Source organism: Lepisma saccharinum, chromosome 24 (assembly GCF_977018435.1).
Source record: "Lepisma saccharinum chromosome 24, izLepSacc3.1, whole genome shotgun sequence".
NCBI classification, from domain to species: domain Eukaryota; kingdom Metazoa; phylum Arthropoda; class Insecta; order Zygentoma; family Lepismatidae; genus Lepisma; species Lepisma saccharinum.
The window spans coordinates 36,482,284-36,501,375 of record NC_139252.1 but is presented as its reverse complement, the minus strand read 5'-3'; the positions used below and the strand labels follow the sequence as shown (position 1 = coordinate 36,501,375).

Here is a 19,092-nt window from a genome sequence, read left to right as displayed (position 1 = left end):
TACAAATAGGCTAATCGGTACCCATCTATACTTTGGGCATGTGTTTAGCTACTGACGATAGCATATAACTTTATTGCAATGTGTAGTATCCGTGTGATATTTGAAAAATCAATGGGAAGGGGTAGTTCCAGTAACTACTAATGAAGCATTAGAATCTTACAACCCCCCTCACTACACACACATATGTATACATATAGTTTCCTCCCTGCCTAACGAGAGCCAAAATTTGGCAGAGGGGTGGTGGAATTCCCCTTCAACTCACCTTCAAACAATACCCTGTGCGCTATTATAAACTTGCTTTCATATGCATTTACTCACGTTCTATTTTTGTTCTCTTTGTACAAGCTATTTCACGTCATGTCGTTTTTCTACCTATTGGGTGAATCGCGACGAAGAGGATGAATGATGATGAAAAAACACAATGCTACATCTGTGCATTACCCAGGCTGCGAACCTGGGTTACCTGGCTTTGTATCACAGTAAGCATGAAGCCTGGGGTATTGTTAAGATGAAAACTAGGACACCATGTGTTCCTTGTAATCAGCTAATCACTATTGTTGATACATAAAGGGAAATTGTCCCCTGGAACTGGGAAATTTAAGCAGAATTTTAGGGAATAAGTGAAAAGTGAAAATACATGAATAATATCCTAATGCAGGTAAATTTCAAGGTGCATTCTCATAATAAAGTCAATGTGAATGAAGTGTGAAATAAAATATCCTTTCTCTTTCACGGAATCCATACCCCAAATGTATTTAAATATATCAAATTTTGAATTGGGAAAATAAATTTGTTCCGATTATCATATCAGATAAAAAGAAAAAGGAGAAATAAGGGACGGATAATGAGAGAAAAATGACAGAGAAATAGGGGAAGAAATAAATGAACAGAGAGAGTTGGGAAAAAGGTACAAAGAAGAGAAGAGAGAGAGAGAGAGAGAGAGAGAGGAAACAAAAACAAAGAAGAAAAGATAGAGAGAAACCTTAAAGATAGGAAGGGGGCAGTGGAAATAAAGGGAGATAGTAAACAATGTAGAAACGTGAAAGAAAAAAGATTAAGAAACAGAAAAGCATGGAAAGAAAGAGATGGTAAGAAAGAATCGTGGAAAGCAAGAGAGAGTGGAAAAGTGGACAATTTCTTAAGGATAATAATTATTACCTGATTTTCATTTGTTAAATAAGTTCTAATATTATTATGATTCAGTGGAAATAATAGTAATAATTCCACCACTACAGCTAATAATAATAATGAAAATAATAATAAAGTTTTGTGATGGCAATTCCAATTTTTCTTTAACCCCTTTCCTGTGTTGGGCGTAATATTACGCCCTTGGTCACTATTGCCTATTCTGTGTTGGGCGTAATATTACGCCCGCGAACATCTCTGACTGAAGTAACCTGTGTTGAATGGAATAATACGTTTTTTGTTGGTGAAACATATGTTCTGCTATTGAAGAAACAATGAACTTTTATTTAGTCACGATTTTCAGTGCCGACAAAGAAGAAGAAGAAGTTCAGAGGAAAGTAAACTGTTTTTGTGTTATGCTGACAAAGTGCAAACGTGAGTTCGTCTGTGTGCCGCGTTTAATAAGTTGCTTTATGTACATTTTTTCGTGTTGCGTTATTTGAACTGTTGGTGATTTATTGTTGGTTTTGGTGTGTGGAATGGCAAAGAGGAAACGTGCCAAGTATCAAGAAAAGTGTTCAAGTTGAGATTGTTTTTCCTAATAGTATTGTCAAACAGGATTGCGAAATATTTTCTCCCTCATCCCTCATACCTATTGAAGATATTGCAATGAAACTTGGCGGACACATTACGTATAGATCATAGTGTTTTTCAATGTAGATTATAATCAAGTACCTATATCCAGGGCCGGTCCAGAGGACCCCAAAGTTACCAAAAGGGATTTTTCGGAGGGAAATTTCCTGAATTATCCTCGATTTCCCTTTCCTCATACTTTATGTACACATGTGCGTGGTACCATTTGAAAACCTGTTCTGAAGAGAATGACGTATGAACGATGATACTCGGGTGAATTGTGCTGAAGCAGTAGCTAATTAAAAATATTATTACGCAGAGCGGGAAAGCATTTTGTCAGAAAATTACACTGAGAAAAATTTGGTAGAAAAGTAAAATCTTGCACATTTAAAAAGGATTTTGTACTTTCTGGTTGTGGCAACATTGCTACTCACCTGCCCTAAAACAGAAGAGATTCTGTTCCCTCACAGTACACCCGTCATTCTCCTGCTGCGGGGGAAGAAACTCGTTTTGGCCGTTGTCGAATGTAGACAGCAGTCGACCACCTTGGAAGGCTCTTAGAGACCTTGCCTGGTTCGGAGTTGACCCGTAGATCATGGAACCGTCCAGCCAGTGAGTGAGTTGGTTCATCTGCTCCGCGGCACCAAATGTGCAGTCTATCTTTGGTGCCAGCATGGATCGCACGAAGTTCATGCACCTCTGGCCGAACTGCGAGTAGAAAGGGTCGTCCTGGGGGATCGGTATTGGGAAGCATTGAGGGTGTCTCTGATTGGGCGGTAGGACGTCTGCGTTGTTGAAGGCGCAACACTGTATGCCGCTACCGTTGTCTAAATAGGAAGAAAACACAGATAACTATTATATGGAGAAACACACACAACATTCAGCAATGCCCTATTCCTATATCCTAGAATCAAACTCTCATACAACGAAACGCAACGGTAGTTCTCGCATTCAAAGAGTAGGGGCGTAGATACCTGGAGGACCATGATGGGCTCTAGCCCACGTGAAATACTCTTAGCCCACCTCCTGCCCGCAGAAAGAGCCTACATGTGGAAATTTCTAGAATTATTTAGAGCAATAATCGTAAACGCAGGGATAGAGACATATAGATAAAAAAGAGAAATAATTAGATAGAAATAAAGCGAGAAATGATAGATAAACAGAGGACGATATATATATATATATATATATATATATATATATATATATATATATATAAAAGAGAAAGAAATATTAAGAAATAAAGAGAAACAGTACAAGAAGGAAGGGAGGCAGTAAGATAGAAAGATGGAGAAGAAATAAAAACTTGATAAAAGATTAAGAAAAAATAAAACGTGGAAAGAAGATATTAGGAAACATGGAAAGTGAGAGACAGAGACTAAGAAAGACAAAAACATGAAAAGAAGGAGAGGGAAATAAAGATAGAAACGTGGAAAAATGAAAGAGAAATATGAATAGAAACGTGGAGAGAGTATGAAAAGTAGAAACTTGGAAAATGGAATAAGAAAGATAAAAATTTGAGAAGACACATAGAAATAGAAAAAGAGAAAGAGAGATGGAAACAGAGAAAAAGAGATTCACGCAAATGCAAACATTTCGTCCTCCCTTGATCCCACCCTATCAAAATTATCTGGCGAATAACAAACCCTGGCTGTTGTCCTTTCGTGTAGCAATCGGTTGCTATGGAGAAATGCGTCATGTGTTAGCCTACTAAAGTTGTAAAATAAACACCCTCCCTATCTTGATGCACTTCATCCAGATGTGGCAGAGAGAAAATTCAGATTGCAACCCAAACTCCGATCCATCCACAGTGAAGGGTGGTGCTAGGAGCATGTTTTAGCTAGAGTTCTTGGATATCCAGGGACTCTAATTTCAGCTCTCGATACGAGGAATTTATATCACAAAAATCTTCTTCCTATGTATCAACCCTTTGGTGAGGAGGGCACTAGGGTTGTTAGATCACCCATAGATGTCACTGCGTTTCGTATATTATAACAGATGCCAATTTATAATCCGTATTTACCATATATGCACGTAATACATACACTTAATTTTAATAAATTGTGCTCCATTATCTGAATTAGAATAAGAATTGCATCATTGATATCATGAATACCTTTACTTCATTCCTAACAATCACTGTTAATAGAAATATGAGCTTCTGAATAGTAAGTAGGTAAGAAATTGAGTTAGGAACGATTCCTCCGGACAGACACCTCCGTTGTACCGTTATACATAGCGCATTCTCGATAGCGTAGGGTTAACACTGTCACCTTGTAATGAACAGGCCCCAAAATGTGCTGTACCCAGTGGAGGGGCATTACTCAGCGATACGGATTCCACTTACGGTTAGCCTGCCTGAGCATAAAGTGCATGAACGAGCAAATGTTGCCAAACAAATTCACGTCATTTCTAAACCTGGAGTCTTCCATCCGAGGCAAGATCAATATCGAAGTTTGAGAGATCTTGTCACTCTTGTCCGCGTTGCATCTTCTTATTGTTATTCCTGAAGGTCACTTACCATCAGGTTTTTATAAATTAATTCTATAATCATTCTTTTCCTTTCGTGCGTGTTCCCACCGAAGTCTTCTTGATTTAATTATTCCAATTATTGACATACAAGTATGACTTGCGATTAGCCAAATGTGGCAGAAAAGTAACGAAAAATAAAGTGCAAATACATAAGTGACTAAACTATTTCTAAATATGTTTTACATGCAAATATATACTGGGTGTCCCAGTTAAAAGTAGACCGGCTCAAAGGCATTTGTATATGAGTCATATGACTGCTATAATGCTGCAGTAAAGTGGAATAGTCCATTGTAATGGGAACCGTGGTAAGTACTCAAGGTCATCAGTACACACACTTAATTTTTTTCATAATCCTTGGCATGTAACTGCTGATCGAAACCGGGCTACTTTTAACTGGAACACCCTGTACTTCAATTGTTTATATAAAAGTATTCATTTAATATAAGATACCATATTTTAAAACAAGTATAGTCTATCAAGCCACCAACATATCTGTAGCCACGACAACTAAAATAATTTTCTTCCAACCACGATGTTTATCCTATTGCTATTAGAGCAATTGCCTTGCCTCCCTTACTGACAGTGTTGCAAATTTAGTCTGCTGAAATAGTCACTACAAACAGAAGTCTCAAAAACTGGTATCAGATATATAACATCTGCACACAGAACTCGAAACTTCCGTAGTCATCATATTTGAGACAATTGGCACATTTTTTTCTGTGTGTGGGAAGCAAGGGGTGAGCCTCCATGAATACACCCAAATACCAACCTCTCTTACAAATGTTCCACGCTGGACTGTTGCAGACTAACGAGGCTCTGGCGGGACTCACAGCCAGTATAATCCTTTGTGGCTCTTATGTTGTGTCCCGTCCATGTGTATTTATACTTATCCTTCATCTCATCTTCGCGATTAGCCAAACGTGGCAGAAATACATAAAAAAATCATTCGAATCAAATCGATATGTGATCCTGGTACAAAAATACTTGTAAAAAATAATAATAATGAACGACTCTACAGGGTGTTTCACTCGCTCTCGGCCCCTGATTTGGTCATAGTGTAGTGGAATTTGCCTTGGTGTAAGAGAATCATGGTGACGTCACAGCCAGTGTTGGAAGTGGTCATTGCATGCATGCATGCATGCATACGTTACTTCTAGTTTGTAACGAACTTGAATGTTTGCTTAATATTTGTTGAGATGTTAAGATTTTTAAATGTTTATTATTTGAAATTATGTGCAAGATGTCACAGACGACTATAGTTAGATTGGTACAGTTTTGTTTGGAACTTGTATATATGTTAATAAATACGTCATAATCTGTTCGCATTGACGTCACTTTCTCATCTCAACAGAGGAAGTGAACCCGCCTGAATGTTTTTCTCCTGACGACGGACTGATTGAAAAAACAAGCGAAGGTGAGGAATCAATAAGCATGTGGAAAGGAATGCGAGAATAGTGTTATTGTTTTGTATTCATTTCGGTTCTTGCTAGCGATACTCGAAGATAATAATTAAGTACAGAAACTTTCGTGTATTTACGTTTGTATTGTCCAACGTTAAATCTATATGCATTTGTGTTTAGTGATTGTGATGTGATATGTTATAGAATTGTTCTTTACGTCGCTTCAGAAAAGCAAAGAAACGTAAGTAAATCTGTACATTGCTTGTAGGTCTATATACGATAGAAAATGTATGTGATTATGAAATAGTATAAGTGATCATAAAACTGCGGTTAACTTTGAAAACCATGTTGTGTTTTCTTTCTACCCATCAAGCTCTGATGAGTGATAAAAGAGTATCATGTTCCCGACAAAAGTCGAAGCGGACTAACTTTGTGACGACTGGTGTCCAACCGAGGGACGTTGCAAGTTTCTTTGTCAAATATTGAATCATAGACTTTCCAGGCGGTTTCCGGACCCCAAACTGTGCAATAAATTGTCACTGGTACGCTTCTATGGACTCCGTTTTCTAGTACCTGCGAGCGATAAACACTGTTCCACTGAGTATCAACTCATACTGCACTGCTTTGTTACTGTACTGTAATCACGAACCACTGATTGCAAGCACGAACTTTAAACCGGACCCGAACAAACACGAACCACCATCAGAGGTGTGTCACAACAGCAGGGACAAGAACTCAGACTGAAAGCACACGTCCGTACGATTGGCATTTAATGGCAGAATCGCTCAGACGCACGCTCATGCCCACGCAAGGACTAGAGAGACTGTGGTGCCATCTCCAATGACGTCACCAAGTTTCTCATACACCAAGGTATGTCCGCAACAAATTTCGTTACATTATGACCAATAGTTTGATTTTTATAAGCGAAAATCGGGGACCGAGAGCGAAGAAATTTGGAAACAGAAATCAACACTTCAATGTCACGGCTACAGATATGTTCGCGGCTTTATACTAAAACCTTACTGAATCTGAAGACTGGCGCCTGAGTGAGATCGTGGTCCAGAAGCTGCCCGAAATTCATCAGCAGATGCGTCCATCTCGGCTCCTCTATTGGTCGGTCCGGAACAGCCAATACGCTGATGAGCCGAGCGCTGGGAAGTTCCGATCCGTCCACGGCCTGCCTAGTGGCGTCGATGCCGTCGGCGTACTGGGGCGGCAGTATCCTCTGGAACGGGGTGAAGACCTGCCCCATCTTGGGGGTCGCCAGGTTGTTGCATGTCCCGTCCTGGGTTCGATACTTGGACCTGACGCACGCCGGCTGGCCGGGACACGTGTCTCCTAGTCGGGTGTTGACCACTGTCACCTTCTTCAGTCCTTGGCCGCCCTGCTCATTGGACAATCCAAGCCTGCAATAATAATAATAATAACATTTTTAATTGCTGAGTACATGAAAATACAGAATTATGCAAATAGTATATATATATGAGTGTGGGTGTGATTATATACATACCTATATGTAATATACAGGGTGATTCAAAAAATGATAACACTAGAAAATTTGTTTAATGGAAGAAACTTTGCTGCAATGAAACGAATTCTTTCGTGTTTAGTGTGTTATACAGTATGTTTAGCGTGTGACAGTCTATGGAAACATGGTTAAAGACATAAACGTAGACGGCGAGTAGTATATTTTCTATTTCCCATATAGTGTTAACTTTTTTATAATCACCCTGTACCTATATATTATACATTTATATTTCAACTTGAAGTTGTTCGAAAACGTTTAACACCTGCTAACAGGCCTCTAAATCTGTTCATTTATTATATTTCTTTTAGTCGAGTACGTCTAGTCACACTAACATATTGATTGCTGTTTATATCATATTTGAAAGAAAAGTTCAGAAAATCAGCAAATGGCGGCGATTCGGTTCCAAAACCAGGGGGGCAAAGTGCCAAAACTGGTGGGGGCAAAGACAGTATATTTCCCTTTGTAGATAAGATCTAGTATAGTGCAGGGGCAAAATTAGTGAAAAGTTGGGGGGAAACTGCCCCCTCCTAATCGCCGCCAAATAAACAATTATAGGCCTATGTTCTAAAATGTTGCCATAGCATTCAGAATATATTTATTATATAGTTTCTTCAAGAGTAGTATAAAATGCTGTATTGCCTTTAAGCTTCTTGAAGATTTATTAATCAGTTTTTTTCAAATATCATAGATACATCTTTTCCTTTTTTTAACATAACTGGTATGCAGAGGCGTGGCGTGCATGTAGCCGCTGTTACCGCAGGTAACACCAAAATATAAAGAATTGAAGAACCCGTCTTAAAATATTATTACGTACATAAACTGGTAATATTGTCGTCAAGTAAACATTGCAGACTGACATTTTTTCTGACACCGGCAAAAGCGAAGAGGAGGACTGATCCGGTACCCTCCACAGGCAACATGAGGAAAGGGCCCTGAGCCCACCCAAGGAAGACTTCGCGTAGCGGCAAAGACTGTTATGGCGGGAGGAGGAGGCGGGCTGTTTAGCTGGCGCAGTTGCCGGTGATCCTTACCGGAAACATACCAGTGTTGCCATATTCAATTGACAGAAAAGAGCTAAGTCGCCTAATCGGGTCTATCTTACTCTGAAGGTGTCCAGTCACACTGGGGAACGATGGCGCAGTGGTAGCGTCGCCGCCTTATAATCAAGGAATTCCGGGTTCGATACCCGGTGGAGGCACAAGTGGTTCGGATCCAACTTTAAACTGTCCCGATTAGCATTACTGTTCATGAAGTGGACTTAAATCGCCAAATCAAAATTTTAAAAAATCAAATCACACTGGGGCAAAAGCAAACTACCAAGTGATATTTTGTATTTACACTAAATATCAGCGATTATGAAAGTCCTCTTTGTCCTTCTTCGACATCATGGGCGAGAAGGAGAGGAGAGGGATGGGTATGGTCAAGGGGTCCGCTGTCCTTCTAAAAATGTCAACCTAAAATTCTATATTTCACACATATAATATTATTTCGGTTACAGGAATTTGTGATAATTGTTGATAATACTGATTGAGATTGACATACGTTGTCGCAGGAATGCAATAATTTCGGATTGAAGCAATGTTTTTGAGGTGGTAGAACTGTTTTTGGGTGAAAACAATACTTACAAGCATAATTTCCCGATTGTTATCTTAGCACGCTCTGAAGTGTCAGGTGTCGCAGGTTCGAATCCTCAGCAAGAAATGGTTATTTCAATGTTCGTTGTTATTATTTTACTTACATAATTATAAAAATTAATAATTCATACACAAAGAAATAATAATTTTATTTCAATAATTCACCATGCATCCTCATCGTCACGATTATCCTATAAAGCGAAAGCCTTAAAGGTAGCAAAGGACGTAAAATATACGAAATAGTAGTGGTGTCAGAAATGAGATTTCAGTGGATTTAGCGAAACATGGGAGTGGGAGTAGTTAGGAAACAGATGAAGACTACATCTACTCTACATACTAGGGATGGCCAAACGGATCCGGGAGTTTCGGATCTGGATCCGGATCCGAGAGTTTCGTATCTCATTCCCATTATAATATTACCACACCTTAAAAGGTATTATGATCTTCGATTACAAGGAAATTTTTCATTAGTTAGTCCTACAATAATTTTTTTCAAGTGTTGTTCCTAAAATACTTGCTACGCATCGGCTAACACACTCGTGCACAAAAATAGTCTTACTTGTTTAACATAAAATGTCAGAGGTGATTTTGTAAATGCCATTGAAACGAATATGTCATCATTCGAATGCATTGGAAATGGAAACACACATAAATGTGAGACATTCCATTCCAATATGAAATCTTTAACACATAGAACAAGAGAGAAATGTTATATAAAAATTATACAATTGTTCTACAGTTACAGTTTTACAAATTAAAATAATACATTATAATATATGCAGTGTTATATAATTACAAAGTGTAAGACTAACAAGGGAGGCTATCTAAGTGTCCCCCTCCGATTTCCATGAAACTTGGCAGGTGTATAGTGGGGCCCAATGGAAGAAATAACTGTTTTTTGTTTCAGCTAAAAAACTGTTTTAGGGGGCAAAACCCCCTCAAATGTCAAGATGAGGACAAATTGAAGTGAGGATCTGACCCCTGTGTTCCCCTCCGATTTCCATGATACTTGGCAGGTGTGTGTATAAACGGGCCCAAAGGAAGAAATACGTGTTTTTGTTTCGGCTACAAAACTGTTTTAGGGGGCAACCCCCCTCAAATGTCAATATGAGAACAAATGTAACTGGGCACTTGACCTCTGTGTCCCCCTCCGATTTCCATGAAACTTGGCAGGTGTATAGAGAGGCCCTATGCCCCCTGTTTCTTCCTATGCCATATTTACGTGGTTTCGGGGTCGGATCCCCACTTCAATTTCTCCTCATCTTGACATTTGAGGGGGGTTCCCCCTAAAACGGTTTTTTAGCTGAAACACAAAAACACGTACTTCTTCCTTTGGGCCCCTCCATACACCTGCCAAATTTCATGGGAATCGGAGTGGCACACAGGGGTCAGATCCCCGCGTCAATTTGTCTTCATTTTGACTTTTGACGGGGGTTTTGCCTCCTAAAACAGTTTTTTTTAGCTGAAACACAGAGACACGTATTTCTTCCTTTGGGCCCCTCCATACACCTGCCAAGTTTCATGGAAATCGGAGGGGGAGACTTAGACCTCCCTTGTAAGTGTATTCATTAATTACAAATCGCGCACGCGCGCACATGTGTGTATGTATGTATATTATATATATTTATATATATATATGTGTGTATATTAGCAGGTAACAAGGTGTTATAAACACATTCTTACTTTCCAAAGAAGCGCATGTGGGATGGCAAAACGGATCCGGATCCAAAAATTCCGGATCCGGATCCGAAAGTACTGGATCCGGATCCGAAAGTACCGGATCCGGATCTGAAAATTCCGGATCCGAAAGTTCTGGATCCGGATCCAAAAGTACCGGATCCGGATCCGGATCTGAAAATTCCGGATCCGCGGATCCGAAAAATTTTAGGATCCGGATCGTTAGGATCCGGAACCAACCGGATCCGGATTTCGGATCCGCCAGGATCCGGATCTGGCCATCCCTACTATATACATCTTATTTGAAACGAAAAGTTTCGCGATTTGGGCAAATCTGGTTTCAAAAGAACTAAGATGGCAACATTAGTAGAACTGGACTTCTTGCAGGTTCCGAAGGAAATATTGGGGAAGGGCCGATGCTGAGAGGGGAGGGGGCTAGGAGGGTGCTTCACGTGTTACAAAAGTAAACAACGGTTTGTGGGAGGGACTGTGCAGTGGGAGTTTTGTGACTGGTGTCTTTCGTCTTTATGTTGTTTTCGGGCATTGTCAATTAATTAATGAAGCTTGCTCCGAGTTCCGAGGTGGCGGGTTCATCCTATCTGGACAGTGTGTGTAATCGTGCGATAGAAGATATTTTGAAGCAATCTTTCGGTTCGTTATTTTGCAGAAAAAATCGAAATTGTGGCGAAAGGGAGGCCAAAGCCTATTTTGAACGATTTAAAAACCAAGTCGTCTGCTGGATATGACCGACATTTCAATGTTTCGTGGTATAACGACTATCCGTGGTTATGTGGATGTGTGCAGTTGTCGAAACTCTTTTGTTGGCCATGTACTCTGTTTTCGGGTGAAAAAAAACGTGTCGAATTCAGATGTGGATAACATGGACCATGACCATGACGCACCCAAAAATTCCAATTCAAATGAAAAACTTCTCTTTATGACAGCATCATAGAAGTTTTTTTTATTTGATTTGATTGATTTTGCTTCGCTTGTGCCACTTTTGGCTAATTTGCGAAGATGGGGATGAGTGATGATATGATTAAATTGATGAATAGACATCACAAACGCCCATGCCCAAGCTAGGTTTCGAACCCGGGATCCCAGTATCATATAACTATTTTCAAAGTCGGATTGATCTGCTCTATAAGTAGCCTTCGATGTTTCTGTAAGTATCAAATTACGTATTATTGTGTCAACAACCAATGTTTGCGATTTCACTTTAGTCCTTATGTCAACATTTTTTTTTCCTGATTAATAACTTTACCAAAATCTAGTATTGAATTGCATACGTACCAGATTAATATTATATGAACTACTTGGAAGACATTGGGGGGGGGCATGAGGTGGGGAGGCGCCCAAGTCTCCCTTAAATGTCCTACTGATAACCGGTAATACTTTTAAAAATCCACGCCACGCCACTGCTGGTATGCCAAAAAAGTTAATGATAATTCTAATATCACAACTTGCCACACATCAAAATGCACAGCTTTATTTCAAGTTGGTTCCAGATTCTCTAAATGGCCCCTCATTTAGATGATCATGATGATATCATAAATTCTTAATTGGTTATGTTTAGAATTATTCCTAGAGAATTGCCACCATGACCTCATGGACAATACTTTGAACTTTAGCCGCTAGATGGCAATGTTTCTGATGCATGATCTTAAAGAGTGTACATAGGTTAGCCAATAGTTACGTGGCATCACAAGCCTAAATTATATTACAGATATGTAATCAACAGTGAGTGTAATCCACGTGAAGAATATTGTTGGAGATATTTTTAACAGATCTAGTTCATAATATACAATATCACAGTAGTTCTTTCTTATAAGATAAGCTTAGGGACCAAATCCCATTTCTGACTGCTTTCTAGACTTATTGCGTTCAGATCCGTATTAATCTATAAGATTATATTTTATTTAAACTCTCTCTGGATGCTTCATGTTGACCAGGGCATTCACTTGTTTACTCCAGCTGTCTCAACCTCTGTGGTATGTGAATAATGCACAGTGTTGTGCTATGCAATCTTCCTGATGTATTCATGATATAGGAAGCTCCATCATGTTTATGGAGTCAGCTGTTTGCAATAGAGGTAGTAATAATCACGATTCGGCATGGAGGAAGGTCTCCATGGCCTGGGTGATATAGAGGTGAGACAGACTGAGAAGGGACTGACTTTTGATTTGGATTGAGGAGAGACAGGAGCTTGGAGAAAGGACTTGAGGGAAAGTGAGGAGAGTCCTGGTCAACCTGCAACGAAACCTAGAGAGGTCTTCGTTTTATTTTATTCGACGTTACTTTGAATTAATCATCACTTTCAGATAGACAGGTAATTATCCCAACCCAGGCATGATTCAGGTTTGAAGGTTCATAAAACCGAATGAGTGACCATTGTCTTTTCTAGTTGCTAAGGTATTTAGTTTCAGTTGTGCCTCTCGCACTGCCAAGCTTTTGACTTGTCATGTCAATGACGAGTGCTCTCATCATTGAGGATGTGTGATGAATAAACTACATTACCCCTTTAGGGTGACTGGTTTCTATCCCATCATTCTGTAGAATGATACGTGGTGGTGATGCGAGCCTTTTCATTATTTTTTTTTCGGAAATGCAGTTTATTGTTAGTATTGGAATTTGCATTTATCTCCGTATTAATACATGTTAGAGACATTTATTTCACAAGAAAGTAAATGAAAATTGAAAGGATAGTTTCCATAACCACTTTTAAATTAACCCCACTTCAAAATTTTTGCTAACTTGTCTATTTTTTTTATTAGTATGTCATTGCAACAATTCTTTTGAGAATACATAAGGTTTAAAGTTGTTGTTTTTTTTTTAAATATTAACGGGGGAAGAAAATTTTTATATATGCCATGATAGATGTCGAGTTCTAACTCGAGGATGAATCAGATGAAACCTATCGACCTCAAGTCAGTGTTGGTCACCCGCAAAATGTAAAGATGCGGAGGAACCTGCGCCCTAGCTCCGTCGCGGTTATCCACGTCGGGCTGGCGATTTGGTATCAGGAGCGTCCGTCATTCTGCGTGGCGGAAGGTTCGATGTCGTACTTTAGGGAGGCCCATTTCGTCAAAAATGTGGCCGGCCCCGGAACGTCCGTGGACGTTTCCCTATCAATGCGCTCCTGGCAGCGCTGTGGTTCGCTCGCGAATCCGGTACCGATGGCTACGACAGAATTCCCACCTGGGAAATTTTTACCATTCCCAGAATTTTAGCTAAGGTAGAAGAAAAAGGTATTTAGATTCGATGGTTTCTTGAATTTACAGCTTCAAAATGCCCATGACTGGTGTAGGCACTTCTCGTCCAAGTTCTTTTGTATAGACAGGTTGGGTAATTCATAAGGAAAATTGAGATAAAGAAAGGAAACTATTGGAAGTGGGTTTCATTGATTCAAGTCATGCACACAACCAAATTCATTCCATTGCCTGTTCTTAAAATTGAATTAAATTAAATTGGCTCATCAAAATAACAATACTATGATAAAATATAATTAAAATAAATTGGTTACATATCTGCCACAATTATTTGAAAATAAATAAGGAAATTTTAAATAAAATACATAATTGTAATTAAACAAAAAATAATGTCCATGATTGGCGTGTCGCCTTGAATAAATATAAAAATCATAAATTATGCTGCGTTGCTCTGAATCTGTCTTGCAAGTTGACGGTGCTCATAAAAATAATAACCAAGTGTTGCAGTTAACAACAAATTCCATATCACAAAAACTAAAATAGACATGGGCAAAGGAGTTAAAACTAATTCGTGAAACGGAATACTCTTACTAATGGATTGATTTAGTTGCTTCAATGCAAGTTCAAGCTGGATTAGCCAATAGTTTCGTGTCATCACAAGCCTAAATTATATTACAGATATGTAAACAACAGTGAGTGTAATCCACATGAAGAATACTGTTGGAGATATTTTAAACAGATCTAATTCATAATATACAATATCACTGTAGTTCTTTCTTATAAGATAAGCTAAGGGACCAAATTCCATTTCTGACTGCTTTCTAGATTTATTTTGTTCAGTTCTTCAATTTTTATTCTTTAATATTCTGGATAAATTCCAAAGGCCATCTTTACTTTATCAACCCGACAATACTGGGAACAAGAACTGAACCCGATATATTCACACCAAAGCCGAGCTTCAGACAATCGATTTACCTTGATTTAACTCCCTTGGTGGCTACAACAACTTCCAGAGCCTTGCGTCCTATTTCTTGGGCTTCTGGCGTCGTCTTGAAGAACCTTAGATGCCCCTCAGCGGGGGTTCCTGCGCGTACGATGACGTCACTGCTCAGGAGGTCGGATTCGATCTGGTTGAGGTCGTTGAGGAACCTGATTGTGTCATCTTTGGCGTTGTCCAAGATGGTGGCGTTCACTGCTGGGACGCTCACACTGACTTTGGTGGCGTCTACCCTGGTCGGGAAGGTGGCCGCTATGAAGAGGTAACATAGCTTAGGATATGTCAAGCATACACAGACAAATACACACACACACAGAGGTTGTTTCTTGGCGACGCCAGACATTTTGTGTAGGGAAAGTCAAACCGTTGATATAAAATTTAATATTATTATTACTAACAATCATTATAAACTAATAACAACTACAAATAATTTTGTTGTCAAACTACGTATTAATAATATTATTATAACCAGGGCTGGGATTAATAAGTACTAACAAGTGGCTTCATATGTGCCTACATATGGATTGAAAATTGGCAAAATACAGGCAAGGTTTTAAGGTTTAACAGGGCAAGTCAAAATGATGGATCCGATTTCAAACATTTATTCTGTGAAATATAATAAACAAATGTAATTTTGAGTCATGTGCTAAGAAAGGTAAACTGTCAAAGTTTTTTTCAAACAAATCACAAGTGTTCTATGTGAGCACCTCACGTAACACGGCACACATCAAGCCGATAGTCTATCTCCTGCCAAACCTTGTGTAGCATGTTGCGGTCAATATCAGCAATGGCTGCTGTGATGCGGGCACGCAGGTCATCCAATGTTGTTGGAAGTGGTGGTCCGTAAACATGATCCTTGACAAAACCGCACATGAAGAAATCACATGGGTCAAGTCGGGGGAACGAGGTGGCCAATGAAGGAGAGGTTGATCCTTGGGAGATGCACGATCCAATGCCCCATTGAGATGGTCCCGAACGCTGCCATGATAATGCGCAGGGGCACCATCCAATTGGAGAATGAAATCTGCGCTATCCTCTGCAAGCTGTGGAAGGAGCCATAGGTGCAGCATATCAAGGAAAACAAATCTTGTCACAGTACGTTCATGGAAGAAAAAGGGCCCATAAATCTTTTCATGGGAAATGGCACAAAAGGCATTCACTTTGGAAGAATTGCTCGTGTTCCACAATTTCATGGAGGTTAGCAGTTTCCCAAATCCTTACGTTGTGTCTATTCACTTTCCCTGAAAGGTGAAAAGTTAGGGTGACCAGACGTCCTCTTTTTTCCGGACATGTCCTCCTTTTTAAGTGTCTGTCCGGCGTCCGGGCGGATTTTTTAGAAATCAGTAAATGTCCTTCTTTTTTGGAAAGAGTATAGAATCGACCGTAACAAATGTGCACCACAGAGAATGTTTCCACACATAACGATCTTCGTATCACTTGGGGCACGTTAAGTATTCGAGCAATGCTCACCTAGCATAGGAGCTGAACACGATCACTTTCCCGACTGTGTCATTAGAAAGGGTGTGTGGGATCCAGAAAAGTCGGTAAGGGGATCGGTTTAAAAAAATCTGCCGTCCCGATTCCGACTTCTAGAAATGATTTCCAGACTTTTCGGGATTTCGAGCAGTTCGAAACTTCCAAATGGTATTTTTTTAAAAGTGGTTCATTCTTGATGTTTTTAGTAGGGGTGTGCGGGACAGAATTTTTTAAATCCCGACATTCGGGACGGGAAAAATTTTCGGGACGGAAAATGTTCGAAATTTCCTGAAGCTTTTAAAAAACTCGAATTCTACACGTCATTTTCACTTTAAGTGATTATTTTTGTATTTCTTGAATATAAACTAACAATTTCCGATAAGTTCCAGAAATTTACAATGCAGAAAACGTCGAAAATTAACGACTTTTTAAAATGACCATTCCGTATTTCCCGACTGCTCGGGATCCCGAAAAGTCGGAAGTTATTTCCCGATGTTGGGATCGGGACGGGAAATTTTTTTCCCGATCCCGATCCCAACATTTCGGGATCCCGCACACCCCTAGTTTTCAGCATTGTAAGTGTCTTGACGCTTCTCGGAAATTTATTAAAAAAAAAACTTAAGACAAAATTAAGTGTAAAGTTCGTGATTTCCACAGCGTTAGAATTTTTTTTCCCGTCCAGAAAATTTCCTGACCTCATCGGGAAATTGCGAATTTTTCCCGTCCCGAACGTCAGGATTTAAAACAATTTCTCGTCCCGACCAAACAAAGTTCTGTCCCGCACACCCCTAGTCATTAGTACGTATTATTCTAACTCGTTGCTTCGCAATCTGAAACTTGTGAAACACATGTAATCTGAGCAGTTCCTTTTCAGTTGATTGATATGATTTTTTAATTCGCTTTTCTAATACTTTTGGCTAATCGCGAACACACATACAGCACACATCTCCAAGGGACATACATAGGACGTCCACAATGTCCAATTCAGATCCATGGATATTGTGGATGTCCAAAAGACGTCCTATGGATGTCCCATTCTGGATATCCAGAATAGGATATCCATGGGACGTCTATGGGATATCCCTTCCTGGATATCCAGAGAATCTCCCATCCTGGATGTCCATAGGACGTCCCGTTCTGGATATTCATGGGATATGTGGCATTACGTCCACGTGTTATCACAAATTTAACATAAATGTTTTGATATCCGTGTAAAGATTCAGTCATAGTATCTTGTGTCAATTATGTTAGCACTCAAGCTCTGTTATGCAGTAATAAAACGTAAATTAAAAACATCTGCCACGGAAATTGCGTTGCCTGTAGGCCCATTGTCTTTTCAGCGAGTTACGCATGCGCGCCAAGCAGGTGAAAGTTGCCACGAGGGTTTCTTTGTGTCTTTTCTCGAACACAACGGCAGTTTGCATGAGGACGTTGCCTTGCGTGGTAGTGAAGAATAAGCGCTGCTTACTATGCTTATGCGTGTGAATACAAAGTACTTTTCGGATGTGTAGATACGTGTGTGTGTGAATTTGTGTGCGTAAGTGCGTGTGTGTGTGTGAGTGAGTGAGATATAGAGAAAGAGAGAGAGTGGAGTGCTTGTTATAAGCATATGTGTACTCGAGGTCATCGATTTGTGTAAATCTAGTCCAGGAATGCAACTTTCGTATCCAAAGTATGTGTGAAAAATATCAGCATGATGTTCAGATTAGGTACAATTTTAGTCCAGAATATATCCTTATCCACAATGAAATAAAAACATCCAGAAAATAATGTGAATTCATGTTCGAAACATGTCCAAAACACTCCCAAAATGATCCACAGGATGTTCAAAATATGTTTAAAAATGATCCACAGAATATCCGAAACATATCCAGAATGTCCAAAACACATTCGAAAATAATCCACAGAATGTCCAAAACACTTCTTTCCTGGATATCTTATGGGCGTCCCCTGGACGGACATATGGATATCCAGGTGACATCATATGAATGTCTACTGGACTTTCCAGGACATCCTATGGATATCCAGAATTTCGGCATGGATATCCAGAGGACGTCCATTAGAAGTTTCCTGGATATGTATGTGCTCGATGAGAATGAGCGATGATACGATGATTTTGATGAAGGAACACTCACAAAGAACACTCATGCCCAGGCTGGGATTCGAACCCGGGACCTCTGGGACCCTCCACCAGAGGTAAAGTGTAAGGTGGCTGTCAGTTTCCACTGCTGTTGAAGAGTACTGGTATTAAAATCATATTTCTTGACCCAATCTAAACTACCTAAAATGTAAATTAGGTTCTTGGAAATACGTTTAAACGAAGCTTACTTGTTACATTTGCATTAACTTATATTGCATTCTAATATCCAAGAATTGGAAAAAGAGTAAAATTCTGTGCTTCAAAGTATAGATATCTTAGTTATGATTATCATGTGTTAAATAAGATTAGGAGATTGCTTTCGTTGCTTAAAGGCAAGAGGAAATTTCAAATTATTGAAAAAATCATCAGAATTATGTCAGCAAAGTGTTGGTACTTAATTTATTAATGAAATTATGAGTAATGACAAATGAGTCGCCATTTTTTGCAGTGTCCTCTTTTTTATGACTTTGTCCTCCTTTTTCACCATGGTCTGTCCTCTTTTTTGAATGTATGTGTCTGGTCACCCTATGAAAAGTTCCTTGATCACTGTAAATTAACCTCTCATACAACCCATTTCTTTCCATTAATGCGAGGAACTTAGCACAGAAAGACGCGCGCAATGCATAATCAATGTCTTGTAAGGCTTGAACTAGTTGCAAGCGGTAGGGTTTCATTTGAATCGTTTCCGCAGAACCCGCCAGACAGTTTTCTGTGGAAGTTGAAGTTCTCTCGCTGGCCGGT

General features: G+C 39.5%; 1 protein-coding gene across 1 annotated transcript in view; it reads right to left on the bottom strand.

The window, feature by feature from the left end:
- LOC145978323 (peroxidase-like) overlaps positions 1 to 19,092 on the bottom strand; it is a 64,467-nt gene that overhangs the window by 20,431 nt on the left and 24,944 nt on the right. The window contains exons 3-5 of the mRNA XM_083110881.1: positions 14,714 to 14,987; positions 6,714 to 7,096; positions 2,193 to 2,585 (exon numbers count right to left, since the gene is read on the bottom strand). Coding sequence (XP_082967007.1) covers positions 2,193 to 2,585; positions 6,714 to 7,096; positions 14,714 to 14,987 — 1,050 coding nt within the window. The remainder of the gene's footprint in view (positions 1 to 2,192; positions 2,586 to 6,713; positions 7,097 to 14,713; positions 14,988 to 19,092) is intronic.